The sequence below is a fragment of the Mycetomoellerius zeteki genome, unplaced genomic scaffold (genome assembly GCF_001594055.1).
Source record: "Mycetomoellerius zeteki isolate Tzet28-1 unplaced genomic scaffold, Tzet1.0 scaffold58, whole genome shotgun sequence".
NCBI classification, from domain to species: domain Eukaryota; kingdom Metazoa; phylum Arthropoda; class Insecta; order Hymenoptera; family Formicidae; genus Mycetomoellerius; species Mycetomoellerius zeteki.
Window position 1 is genome coordinate 316,080 of NW_017257588.1, and position 14,203 is coordinate 330,282.

The following is a 14,203-nucleotide window of genomic DNA, read 5'->3' on the forward strand; positions in this document are numbered from 1 at the left end:
CGGAAGAGATAGGAAAGCTAGAAAGAGAAAATAATTCTTTCGCATTATTTTCTTCGTGCCTTATTATTTTCTATAGCCCCAAACTTTTAATCGATTGAGTTCAATCTGTCGTTTTTTTGTTTCCCCGAATATGATTAAATGAAATTGGATGTTCGTCCGAGCTGTGTCTCCGATAGCGAATACGAAATTTAAGATTGATCGTTCGATTCTTTCTTCTTTTCAATAATAACCGATTTTTTTTCTCTTTTACTCTTCCGCGGATTGATATCAAATCTCGTGATTTAACTGATAAGAACCTTACAGTTTTAATATTTAATTCTTATCTAAAATTACTAGTTAATGACGATAAAAAAAAACTCGTAAATCGTGTGACGGAGAATGATATTAAAACATGTTTGATTTTCAACACTCTTTGCAATATAATATAGCGCACTTTAATTTGTCAAAGCTGATAAGACGAGCGAGCTCTCTCGTAACCAGCAAATTGCTTTGAATGTCAAATTGAATTTTCTAAGTACCGTGTAAGCTTACATTAGCTGCTTAGTCCCGTTGCCCTGAATACCTGAGAAGTATGGCGCGTCACTTAGCTGCAATTCGGCTGGTACCTAGGCTCGGAAGCCGAAACTGAGAGCTGGTCACGTAATTCCTCGCTAGCAAACTTGCCGCATTATCCGTTGCATTACGTTCGGCAGCCAAGCGTTAGCTTCCAGCCAGCGGACATTAGGTTTATACAAGCTAAGAGAGTCGACAAGAAACACGCAACAGTCTAAATCAACAGTGACATGTTTACAGCGTGGAATCGTACAGTTACGATATGCATTTCAAGACAGACGTGCAGAGCATTGGCTGAGCTTGATATTATTTTCGCTCAAATGAGTAAAATACAAATGGCCAATAAAATTGAAATTTCTACGAATAACTTCTGCGATAAACTGTTATTGAACATCAAATGTCAATAATAGTGATGTATAATATCCAAGTTAAAAGATAAAAAATTATAAAAATCATTGCTGTTATGAGAATACCAATATATTTTCGAATTGCGATTTAATTGTATTTATAAAATGACTCCAACATATCCATAAAAACTATATTGGATAAAGGAAATTTTTCTAAAGAGGAAAAAGAATTAGATTCACCCCTTTTAATCTGAATACAATTTCTATTAAAATGTGAATCAGAAGGCGAATATGTAAACAGTTGAAGAATGTTTTGTTATCGCTTTAAGATGGTATTTTTTATTATACTTTCAAATTGCATCCGATTCTCATTTTCACGCGGCAGCAATGAGGAACAGATACATCATGTCGTATCGGAGGAAGCCATCAATGCTGGAACCAGGAAGCCGTCCAAAGTTCTCTAACGATGATATATCGGGGTAGCACAGGACCCCTAAGTTGTGGCCATTTTGATATGGTGTAACGTACTCCTTCCCCATCCTCCACACGCGCAACTCTTTCTTGCGCTATCCAGGAGAGGCATTAAGCCCTTTCCAACCCCTTGGAGTTACTGTTACCGTGACCGTGACAGATCGCCCGTCATAATCCGGCGCCATGAAAAACATATCGGCGATCGAATGACCGTTCAAAAGTGGTGCGTCCCATTTTTCGATCAAATGTCCGACTTACATTACGTTCCTGAGATAATATCACCTTTATATGATAAGGCCGTCGCGTGTGTGTGACTGATCTGCTTTTTTTTTCATTAAGATATAAATAGAAAAAATTTACATCTTTAAACATTAAATCAGATAAACAAAAGCTGTTATTGCGCGATAAGATATCACAAGAAAGAAATATATGAAAGTATTTAATATCGATTTGAGAAATTTTTTATAATACTCTCTTGGGCGTATTTCACGAATTCGTGTAATAAAATTAAATCTCATTATAACAGCTAAAAGTTAACATAATTGCGTACGTCGATTTGAACTGTAAGTTTGAAAAAGATGACGCATTAGAGCAGGAAAGTTGAGATCCACGTTCCCAGTGCACGGCAATTTTTTTACAAAATTGTACGATGGTGGGTCAACGGGGAGCTGTCAGGCTAGATTTAGTTTTCACAACGTTCGTCTATACTTTTGTGGAAGAGCACTTTCGTACGGTGATTTGCCACACTCTATCTCGGCGTCCTTTTACGCTGTCGCTCTTAGTTGGCGGAAATGTATGGTACATTACAATTCATCTCCGACTTCATCGCCGTCGGTCGACAGGAATTTGCTGCGTAACGTCTTTCAGCTGCCCGACCGTTTAATCCGTAATGGAACAAAACATCGCGCCACCAGGTATTCCGCTCATATTTCACTCGTCCTTCCGCGTTAATGAAGCGTGATGTACACAGCATTTTCTTAATTATTTTTCTTACAGTGAAACGATAAACTTAATTGACATTGAGCAGTTAAGGCATGAGATTAAAATCGTTTTTATTTCATAAATTTCAGTTTTCTCTTTAACTTTTAAAAAAATTTCAAAAATTTCCTTGGCACTAATAAATAATTTCTTTGCTCTAATGCGACAGCAAGATTAGTAAATACAAATAACATGAAGTCCAGAATCGGAATATAAAATCCTTTATAAGAGATGTTTTTTTAGATGTCTTTTAGACAATTCTCACAAAAATATCTTCTTTTAAACATCTTATAAGAAGTCTTAAGTCCCAAATTTGAATTTTTGTTTTCTGGAAAATATCTGATGTTCAAATGTCTTACAAAGGGAGAACCAAATACAGCGAACGGACAATCACAGTAAAGACCATAAGATAAAATCGTAAGCACTAGCAAATCCAAAATGTTGACTATTTTATATGTTATAATCAAATTTAAATATTTAATTAATTTTAAATAATAATAAGATTGAAAGACCGCTTATGTTAAATACATTACTTAAACTAAGAAGCGCAACTAACGGTCTGAACGTTAAGCTGTTGAACTATTCTAAATTCATTTTAAATGAATTAATTTCAGAAATTATAATTGCGTGCCGATATGGTTGTCAGACTTTCAACGCAATCAAATCTGAAATATTAATAATCCCCCGCAAATTTCCCAACTTAAAAACTGTAATAAACTTATTGCGAAAATTAATTTTGAATATTGAAAAGTTAGCCACATTATACACATAGATTTCATCTAATTTTAAATATATTTTAGTATTTACTCTTGCTAATTCATAAGCAATATTCAAGTATTCGCAAGAAATTTACTTCAAAATATTGGAAATTTTTAATTAAATTGCAAACCGATATTATTTGTATGATTGCAGGCGTTAAAATAGGTGTTAAAATTATTTTATAATTACAAAATTATAATTTGTTTACTACATGTCTAATCATCCATTTAAATATTATACATTCTGTAAAAAATTGCATTAAAAACGGCGTACGTAAAACTTTGACGCAAATTTTTTGGATACACTTGAATGTTGTGTCGTGTCACTTGCTTACAAATTAATGGCGGGTCAGTAGGTACTAAAAGCATTTAAAATTAGGCGAAATCCTATGTACATTACTTGGCTATCTCCTTGTTAGAATGGACAAGTTGATATCGATTTAATCGATATATATGTAGATCTTCATTGAAATGTATGACTTTTAGCGATAACGTTGCGTAACTCATAGTTATCATAGAATTCACTGATAAATGACGTAATTCCGAGAAAATCACCGAGATTAATTCATGATTTTATACCCAACGGAAAGAGAGGCCGACCGAGTCTTCCATTTTGGTCGCATCTCGTAATTAAATTTATGAGAGTTAACTGTTTCGGACTGTGCGCCGGCCATGCGACGAGGAAATGCACTCTTGTCCCCGTACACGTAAACGTATAAAATGTGTCCACGTGCGTGGTCTGCACGCTCGTCCGAAAAGTTCGCTATTTAACATCGGACAAATGGGTGAGTGCGCTTATAACGACAACGCTCAGGTCTCAAATCGTGCGCGAGTCCACTTTTGGCATGATCGATGCGTTTTATATTCTTCCCTCTCTCGAGGTTTACACTTCCCCGAATAATCCCTAGCTTATCCGAGTGATAAAACACATTATTTCTCGCAAGAGACTTATAAATTGAGCAAATATTGTTTTCTAAAATTCAATAAATCTTTGATTTGACCGACTGCGATCTTGAATATAACACAAAAATTGCTATTTTAATGATATTTTAATCTTTCGCTTCGGTGCCAATGTCAGTATGGCTTTTTTTATTACATACCATTGCAAAAAATGGACGCAGAGCGATGTTGAAAAAAGCGTTTTAAATCTTGAAACCTTACTTTTCAAATGATTCAAATTCTGTGTCTCTGCAACAATTTTGCTAAAAATGGCACTAATTTAGTTACAGCAATATTGCCTAAAAAATTGCAATATCTTTTGTAACATTGTTGTAATATTGTAGTAATATTTCTATGTCCGCTAAAATAAAATATTGCTGTAATATTCTGCGATACTTCAATAATTAATCCAGAGTTATATATATAATATTTCAAGTTCGTCAAAATACTATTTAATCCAGGTTCGCTATAATAATTAATATTATTGTTTAGTATCACATTCTAAAATAAACAATAAAGCTATAATAAAAAAATATTCGGAGTCCTAAAAAGAGCTTGGAAATTTTTAGGAGACTCGCTAACTCGTTTTGCATATGCCTTCTTATAAACCTTTTTTTTCTTACGAGAAATGCGTCAATTTTGCGATAATATTGCTGTAATTTTTGTAATATTGCGCACTATAATTACTGTAATATTGCTGCAATATCTTGTGCTGTATAGGGAAATACTTTTCGATATGCTTGATTTTTTTCACATTTAAGATTGTTATTTTTAATTTAATAATTTATGTAAACTATACAGAAGTCAGAAATATTATACGTAAGATACAAGTTGGCGTATTAATAAAATTAATAAATGCATTATACAGCATTTTATGTAGCTCTAATATTCTTCTTATTTATTTAAATTACGAACATCATATCATGATATGTGCATATCATCTTAATGCATCTTAACGAATACGCTTTATCATTATTATGATATGTAATCGCGGCGACATTGCAGTCTCATCTGCAAATATTCGAAGCGTGATATTTGAAGCGTCATCTCTTGCGAAGCATAGCATTTAAGGATGCGGTCCACATGGCGCTATAAATGCTTCGAAGCGGTTGAATGACTAATCGGAAGAAAAAAGAATTTTACTAATTGACCAATCAAAAAATGCTTCGAAGCATTTGTAGCATCAAGTGGACCGTAGTCTAAGCTACGTTCGGTTTGGATGCTCTTGTGCAGAAAGTGTCCAAACCGAATGCAGCATTAGAGTCATAGCACACAAAAAAACTTAGCAGTAAAACGTAAGCAGTAAGCGAATTAGCCAATCACATTAGACCGTAAGGTATAGCATAACGTATAAGTAGTAACTAATTCACGAATGCGTCGTCTATAATACACGGAGTAAGAAGAAAGAGTAAGAAATTGACCAATCACAGTCGATTATTCCTCTCACATTCAACTGTGATTGATCAATTTTTTACTTTTCGTACTCTATGTATTGTAGACATTGGGTGCATCCAGAAACGATGATATTGAGCGCTCACTCAGCAAAAAAGGGATTAATCTATGATTAATATGTTTATTTTATATCTATTATTAATATGTTATTTAATATAATTCGTAATGTAGAATAACTTATCTATTGTAGATAATCTTTAATATTTTTTACTTATTTAATACTGTTTATTATTTCTCTAATACCGTGTTTGGGCCGTAAGATTATATAGCGCTCATGAACGGTGAAGCGACTTATGGGTGCATCCAGGTGCATCTTATAGAAGCGCGGAGCGCTCAATGAGCTCTTGCATCTGATTGACATATTCCATTAGAGCTAAAAATATAGACCAAACAGATACAAAAGCTCAATGAGCGGTCGTGCTTCTGGATGCATCTAATGCATTAGAGAGGCTGCGCACAATCAAAGAAATAGGGAACAGGGAACAGAGAATATAATTTCAATATATCAAAAACCATGCACATACTGTGAAATACACTGTTTCTGATAGGCTGAAATTCTTATTTTCTGTTCCCTGTTCTCTATATCTTTGATTGTGCGCAGCCCTTTACTGCTTAAGTTTTTTGTGTGCTATGGCACACAAACAGTTTAAATCTTGTCGTCGAACATTAATTTTGTATCGGTGGCGCTATCTTTTGTAAACTTCAGAACTAATTAGTATTATCGCGACTCGCGCGATCGCCAATTTCATACTCTTAACGCCATCTAATAGCGAAAGTACGGAACGTGCCCAGGTAGAACACGGAGTCATAATTAAGTCATAGACCGGTATTCATAGTCGGTTCTTATTTGAAGACCGTCTTAAATAATATCTTAAGACGCTAATGCGGCTCTCTAATTGGTTCGTGACATCTCAAGACTGAACTTAAGACGGTCTTGAATATAAGAACTGACTATAATGAATACCGGCCATAATGGTATCACAGAACATCATCATGATGTCATTTGATACCTGTGACTTCCTTAATAGCACACTTTATTCGAGGGACGTTTTGGCGAACGTTCTTAGGACATAGGGATATCCTCTGAATGTTCTTTGGAACGTCCCTTGGAGATCTGTGCTATTAGGATTATAATAGTGACGAATGAAGTCATGATGATGTCCTCATAACTTCTGTGTTCTACTTGGGTATGTCTCTGAATTTAATTCACTAATTTAAATTTTCGTTGATTTTACAATAGTATATTAAATTAAACCTTGTGTCGGTAGCTTTTGATATGTCGAGGCTTTATAATAGGCCGGTATTCATAGTCAGTTCTTATATTCAAGACCGTCTTAAGTTCAATCTTGAGATGTGAACCAATCAACCATGAACCAATCAGAGAGCCACATTAGCGTCTTACGAATATCGGCCATAATAAGCACATCTTGATTAGTAGCGTGATAACGCATTTTCGAATTCTGATTCTTTACATTTCAAATCAACTTGAATATCGAAACATCTGACGTCTCGCGCGCTTTCTCGGTCGCCATGATACTTCCAGTAGCGCGAACAGTGCGGGACAAATCACGACTTCTCCGTAATTAATCGCGAATTTTATTCATTAAGAGCATTTAATGAGCGCTAACTTTTGTCGACGGATCGCTGGAACGTATCAGTTGCGGGTATTCATAAGCAACATCATTTCATCGATCGCGATCGGTTCCTGTAGTAATTTGAAACTGCTATAGTAATAGTGAGCACAGATTCCAATGTTACAAATGTGAGTCTTATTTTTTCCCGAAAAAATCGAAGCATATTCTACTAAAAGAAGCACATTTTAAGATTTGAAATTGTGATTTATACACGTCTCTATTAAGGGGATGCTGGAGTGATCAAATTATCATAAAAAATCCTTTTATAGGATTAAAGTAGACGCAAAATTAGGAGGCGGTGCAGTGGATTTTATACTAAAATCGAAAGAATAATAAAAAATTTTTTAACTTTTTTCGATTTTAGTACAAGGTCCACTGCACCTTCTACTTTTGTGTCTTCTTTAATCCTATAAAAGGATTTTTTATTCCGTTTAGTCAATTCGAAGATTTTTATACGACTCTGTAATGTGATAATTAACTTTTTTTAACTAGATATAAATGGGAATAATCGAATACAATTACTCGTGATTTTTTTCGCGCTTTTTTAAAGACGACTCATGTGAATTAAGTTTCAAAGTTTGTGCAATATTACAATACATCAGCGTTAGCTAGAAAACATTTATTATGTCCAATTTCACAATTAACTCACGGTTAACTCTTAACCGAGGTTCAACTTGTTTCGCCATCTCTTTCCAATTCTAGAATTGGAAAGAGATAATGAATAATCCTCGTCGTTAACTTTAATTATTTCATTTCGTGTTTCGAATTGTCTCGCATTGTTTCAAATCATAACGACACCGCGCAGGCGCACACAATCGCGTCTATCGACGCGACGTTTCGAACGCCATGACAGTTTTCGTAGCGCGAAACGGTTCGATGTGCTTATCGTTCTCGCTCCGTACTTTATCGCGAATTTTATTCATTAAGAGTGTGTATCAAGTGCGAGTTTTGTCGAGAGTGCTAGTTACAATAATGGACGATCACCGGAATATATCGGTCGTTGCGAGTTCTCGGAAGCAACGCCATTTCACCGATCGACGCAGCACCGGAGTTCGAAAACGATCCAGTTTCAGTAAATACAAATTTCGATGTTATTTGCGAAAATGATTTGTTTATGCAGAAAAATGGAAAATGATATAGGGGAGACCGGGACTAAGTGGGTAACGGGGCTAAGCTGGCATTTTAATTTTGAGTGGCAAAAATATATCTTATGAGTTCCCGATTTATATTGTAGATAGCATCTTGTTTGTCTTCTTTAACAACAAAATTTGGTTAATTTAGGTGCCGCGTTGTTGTTTAGGTAGCCAAACATGTTTTCGATAGTCAAAAGTAATTTTTGAGATTTCATTTTCCGAATCACATCATTTTTTGTGTATATGGATGAAATGAAGTTGCAAACATCAAAATTTTTTATTGCCATCTTGTAGTCTTATAATCACTTTATAAAACGCTAATAATTATTTGACTAAGATCGTTTATTTTGTTATTAAAAGTTGCAATTGAAAAAAAGATGCCCCGGGGTCTTCCCTACATTAAAAATAAGCTATAAAAAAGTTAAATCATCGTCATACGAAATGTGTCTTCTAAAGTATCTTTCAAGATTACTGAAGTCAAAGTAAACAAGCATATAATAGAGATATTCGTATATTTATATTTAATATAATATAGCTATAACTGTGTAATACATGATGTCATAAAATCTAATTATTATCATGGTTACTGCGAAAAGGATAGCAATGCCTCTTCTATGTACAATTTTTTACACACATACACACATCACATACTTACAATTTTATCTATTAACTCTTTGACTACACATGCAAAACGTTCCTAATTTTTATTCCTAATAATTGGAAAGAATATCGATATAGCAATAAATCAATGAAATATGTATGAAGAGACTCAATTAACTATTTATTTAAAAAACAATTATATAATATACGGACAATGAGAGCGTTAATACAGCGCGGGAATTGGTGCGCAATTTATACAATAGTCTAATAATATTCACTTAATACATATATATATATATATAAATTTAATTGCGTTTATAAGTCCGGAAAACCAAATTCGGCGCGCAGTTTGAAGGACTACTAAATATGGTATACATGCAAGTTACAGCATATATATAATTCACATAAAAAATTATTTAAAGCATTAAAAGATCTAGCTTCGATTGGTATAGGCTTCTAATTTATCGATTATGTTCTCACATATACGGTCTTAAAATGAGATTCTTATTGTATACTTATATATTAAAATTGTACAGTGACTGTGCATACAGTGACTTGGCTAAGCAGCGAAGAGACAAAGATTGGGCAATTCCTAACCAGACAATAGGAAGACACTCATCCTCGGTCTCACATAGAACATAATTTCAACATCTTTCAACTATTGTCAATACATCTATGATAATGATCTACGAATTTGCTGAAGATGGTTTGAAAAAAACCGAAACGTCCAAATAAGTTGGTATCGACAGTACAATTTTAATATATATATATATATATTATGTGAATATTATTAGACTATTGAATAAATTGCGCACCAATTCCCGCGGTGTTAACGCTCTCATTGTCGGTATATTATATCATTGTTTTTTAATTTTCGGGAGCTCGATTAATATTTAAATTTTGATTTATTTAAAACTTTACTCATTTTCAATGCAGCAGTTCAGTTTTAACTATATATATATATATACACACACATATATACGTTTGTGTCATACAGTTAATGTTTTTTTAATATAAAGCTATAAAGATGAAATATTATATGTTAAAAATATTGAATGGTAACATATGCTTGCCTCAAAAGCAATATAAAAATATTGTGATATCTTTTAATATTATATTGGATGCTTTCCAATTGCTAACCACATCTTAGCACAAACGTACACAGGAATGCACAAAGTGCAGCATTGTGCATGATTCACTTGGACAGAATGTGTAACACTGTGCACGGTTTCGGATAGTTAGATTAAATGTAGCTTTTTTTGACTTGTATTGAATAAAAAAAGCTAAAATACCTTTCACCTAACATCTTCCAACTTCATTTATAGTTGCCATGATTTGTAAAGTGTATGTAATTGTCACTAGAAAACCCAAGTTTATAGCGAATTCGGTTACTTGTATTAAACTAGATTATTCCATTCTAAAAGCTGCTTTACATGAAATTAGTAAAGTTACATGAAATTAGCAAAGCAATGCAAAAGCTATATATGAATATTTTGAACAATTTAATACCCAATAATGATGTTGTCATATTACTTAATAGAGCTTATATGCATTATTTAATTGTAAAGTTGATTATATTATACCACTTTAGATATTTTATAAAAAGCAGTATTTAATATGTACTGATCCAGTAGTGTGAATAACCAAATTCACCATTATACAGCTAAGTAACCCTTGAATTGAGTACGGATGTGTAATGTTGTCGATGATTACAGCAATTGAAACAAAATTTGTGTTGCTGTATGCACGAAAGTATTCTAATGATTTTACAATTGAAAAGCATCCATTGTGTACAGTCTATACTGCGCACAATGTTACATTGTATGCAATATATACTAGTTACATATTAGTAACAATCTAAAAATTAATGCTTATATACGAGGTGCTTATACATCATCACATATATTCGGAATATTGTAGATATTTTATGTTATATAAAATAATGTCACAGTGGAATGTTTATTTAAATAATAAGAACATAGCCATTTGTAGTTAACACATATGTGTGGCAGTATGCAATAATTTAGTATTTTGCGAAGGAGAATCGAAAGAGAAAAGATCAAGGAGAATATACGGCGATCGTGCACTTGAATATCGCTAATTATTCTACCATAAAATAAAAATCATCATGAATATACGACGAATAATCATAGTAATGCAAATAAATGTAATTCGTTAGCTGCGTACTGAATAACATTATCACTAGTGCTCGCAGAGCATTTGATCAGATTATTACCGTAACGATGCATTATGAGGGATTATCAGTGGATCTATTAGAGATAGGATAATCGAAGCACATTGTTGCTAGAGAATCCGCAGCATATCTTCGTTCTTGCTGTGTTGTTTTTAGCCACTGTTTATGCTCACATAAATACGGATATAAAGGTACTACTAACACGCTAATATCGTCCACCGATGCTATAGAGGATTTTTCGTCCGAATCGTTAGGATTCTCTGGTTTTCCCATCCATACTCTACCGATTAATCGACCTCTTGCTGCTTGTACCAATTCTTGAGCACCCATTGTGAGTCTGAAAATCAACAGATTGGTACCTTATCGTAGTTAAACTGTAATTAATTTTTGCGTATATATTTCGCGATGATACCTATATTCTAATGATGGAGTATCAGGTGCAAGAGTCTTTCTAAGTATTGATGCCGCTGTTTTATCTGATACTACATCCCAAAGTCCATCTGTGGCGACAATAATACAATCTCGTTCGGTGAGATTGCAACTGTCCAAATCCAAAGATTGTACTTCAGGTTGCGATGATAGGAATGGTTTGATATTAACACCGGTATTCGCTGCTTTCAAACCATGATCTCCAAAGCCTCTAGTCACGCCTATCGTTCCCATTACTCTACTCTAATGTCACAAATAATTAATTTATAACATCATAAACAAGAGCATTTTTTTATTTAATATTATGAATTATTGCTAAAATGTACGACAATATACCCTTTTTCCATGTCCCGAAATGAGCGGTAGTTTTAAATCAGGATGTGTTAAAGTCTTATATGCCCAACCTGTCATAAAAGGTTCTCTATATAAAACCAAAGATCCCAATTCCTTTTGTAACGGTCTCTTTCTAAACTCCAACGGAGTAAAATGACCTTTGAGCAACTCATTGCTTCTTAAAAAACCTAAAGCTCTAACACGATTTGATTCGGAGTCTGGAGTATGATCTCTAGTAAGAGCACGTTGTTCTTCTCCCAAAACTAATACAGCCCTGTAATCATATAATAGAAACAATTACATAAATATTTAATTTATCACGCAGAGAGAGAGAGAGAGAGAGAGAGAGAGAGAGAGAATAATACTATTAGTTATAATTTCCCACAAACGTTTTCGTAATAATGTAACACTTAAAAATTATATTGTTCACAATCGGGAATTATAACTAACTGTTAGTGTTGGTGTTTGCTGAGTATATGTACATACATATAAATTATAATATATATATTATACATGTATAAATTATAACATACATACCTTGAATCACCAGCTCCTGCTGCATAAAGTCTTCCATTAAGAAATAAAATTGTAATAGCGGTACAACCACCACCACCAAGTTGAGCTTGTATCTCCACCATATGATCCATTTGTCTATATGCTAATTCTATAGCACCTGTCACTAGATCTCTACCTTTTATAAGTTCATTTTCATCTTCGTTTAATAACATATTGCCTGGTATAGCCAGTAACCTTTCCTATTTTCAAATATTAATATAAATATCTTATGTAATATATATATATATATAATCAAATTATTTTTGATAATTTTCTCAAAGATAGCACACACAAGAATTATCCCATGTAGATGTAATCTTGCTGTAAGAGCCACTTGATACCCTGCATGTCCATCAAACATTGAAAACATGACATAAGGCAGTGTAACATTAACATCTGATAATTTCAAATCTCCACGCGTTGCTGAAGCTTGATCCTCATTCCAAGTACTCTTCCCAGCGTTTATACATTCTGCATAGCCAGCACACCACGGCAAACGGCTAAGATCTCGTGGAACTATTATAGGTCTTACTCTGTGATCTGCGCTCACCTATTTAATACAATCATTCAGTACATATACAGATATTTATACAATATTATTACAATCATATTATAAGTATTAAAAAATACATAAATCAGTTTGTTATATAGTTCATATAAGGATTCAGAAATACCTGTGTTTCCTCAGCTGTCAAGCCTAGAAAACTTGGACGGCTGTAAGGTTTATTTTCTACTTCTACCATATAATTAGAATCACTATAGTCTGTCGTCATATCATTGTCTGAATCATTAGGGTACTGTAGGCCAAGCTCGCTTGCGCCTACAGCACTCATTAATACTGACTTAAAGCGGTTTAACATTTTTGTTCCTTGAGTTACACAAATGCTAGGCAAAGATCTGATTGGCACTAAACTTGATAAATAGTATCATAAATCCTCAATCAGCATAGTATCAAAGTTTCGTAAATATTTGTGTCTGCACCGAGATAACGATATATGATATATGATAACTCTCAAAACTGTTTAATCTCTCTCTATAACTGAAAACTTGGTTATCTGTCAAATGCCTGTCAAAGACAAATGCTTCCATTATAAAAATCCATTTAAGGTAATATCTATTTTATCATGAAATATTTTCATTTCTCTAATACGGTAGTACTTACTGTGAGCGAGCATTTAGCAATTATACATAATTAATATCATTTTGTTGACAAACAGTTGTCAATGGTACAGGTTATATTGCATTATGTCGTATTGAAATGTGACGAAACGTTAGCACTAGAGTCACTATAGGTTTGTTCGCGTTGCATGCTCCAATATGGTTCAATATGCTCCTACCATAGCTCTTACTCACTCCAACGCGCTTGATAGGGTGCATTAGGTGTATTCAGCAGACTCAACAGTTGAATGAGCGCTCGCTGCTATTGATGTATTCTTCTAGATCTAAAATTCTGATTGGATGAGCTAAAAGAATACACCAATAACAGCAAGCGCTCACTTTACTGTTGAATGCCCCATTGGGTGCATTCAGTACTACAACCGCTCACTGAGCGCTCTGCGCTTCTGGATGCACCCAGTGAGTAGGAGCTATGGTAGGAGCATGTTAGGGTGAAATCACACGGTGCGGAAAAAGACTGCGGAATAGAGAATGCGTCATTGAAGCAACCAATCAGCGCTATTCCGATTAGCGCTGAATAGCGTTGATTGGTTGCTTCAATGACGCATTTTCTATTCCGCAGTCTTTTTCCGCACCGTGTGATTTCACCCTTAGGCCGGAATCAGACTACGCATTGAAGATTGAGATTGAAGATTGAAAAATTCAAATTTGA

At 34.0% G+C, this 14,203-nt stretch overlaps 1 protein-coding gene across 1 annotated transcript; it reads right to left on the reverse strand.

Annotated features, from left to right (window-relative positions):
* Window positions 1-10,949: 10,949 nt before the first annotated feature.
* On the reverse strand, window positions 10,950-13,645 carry LOC108728084 (protein phosphatase 1H). The gene is made up of 7 exons (XM_018456441.1): window positions 13,538-13,645; window positions 13,050-13,441; window positions 12,668-12,925; window positions 12,358-12,575; window positions 11,824-12,094; window positions 11,471-11,730; window positions 10,950-11,395 (listed from the first exon to the last, which is right to left on the reverse strand). The coding sequence occupies exons 2-7, from the start codon at window positions 13,233-13,235 to the stop codon at window positions 11,113-11,115; spliced, it is 1,476 nt and encodes a 491-aa protein (XP_018311943.1). The 5' UTR covers window positions 13,236-13,441; window positions 13,538-13,645; the 3' UTR covers window positions 10,950-11,112.
* Between the last annotated feature and the right edge of the window lie 558 nt (window positions 13,646-14,203).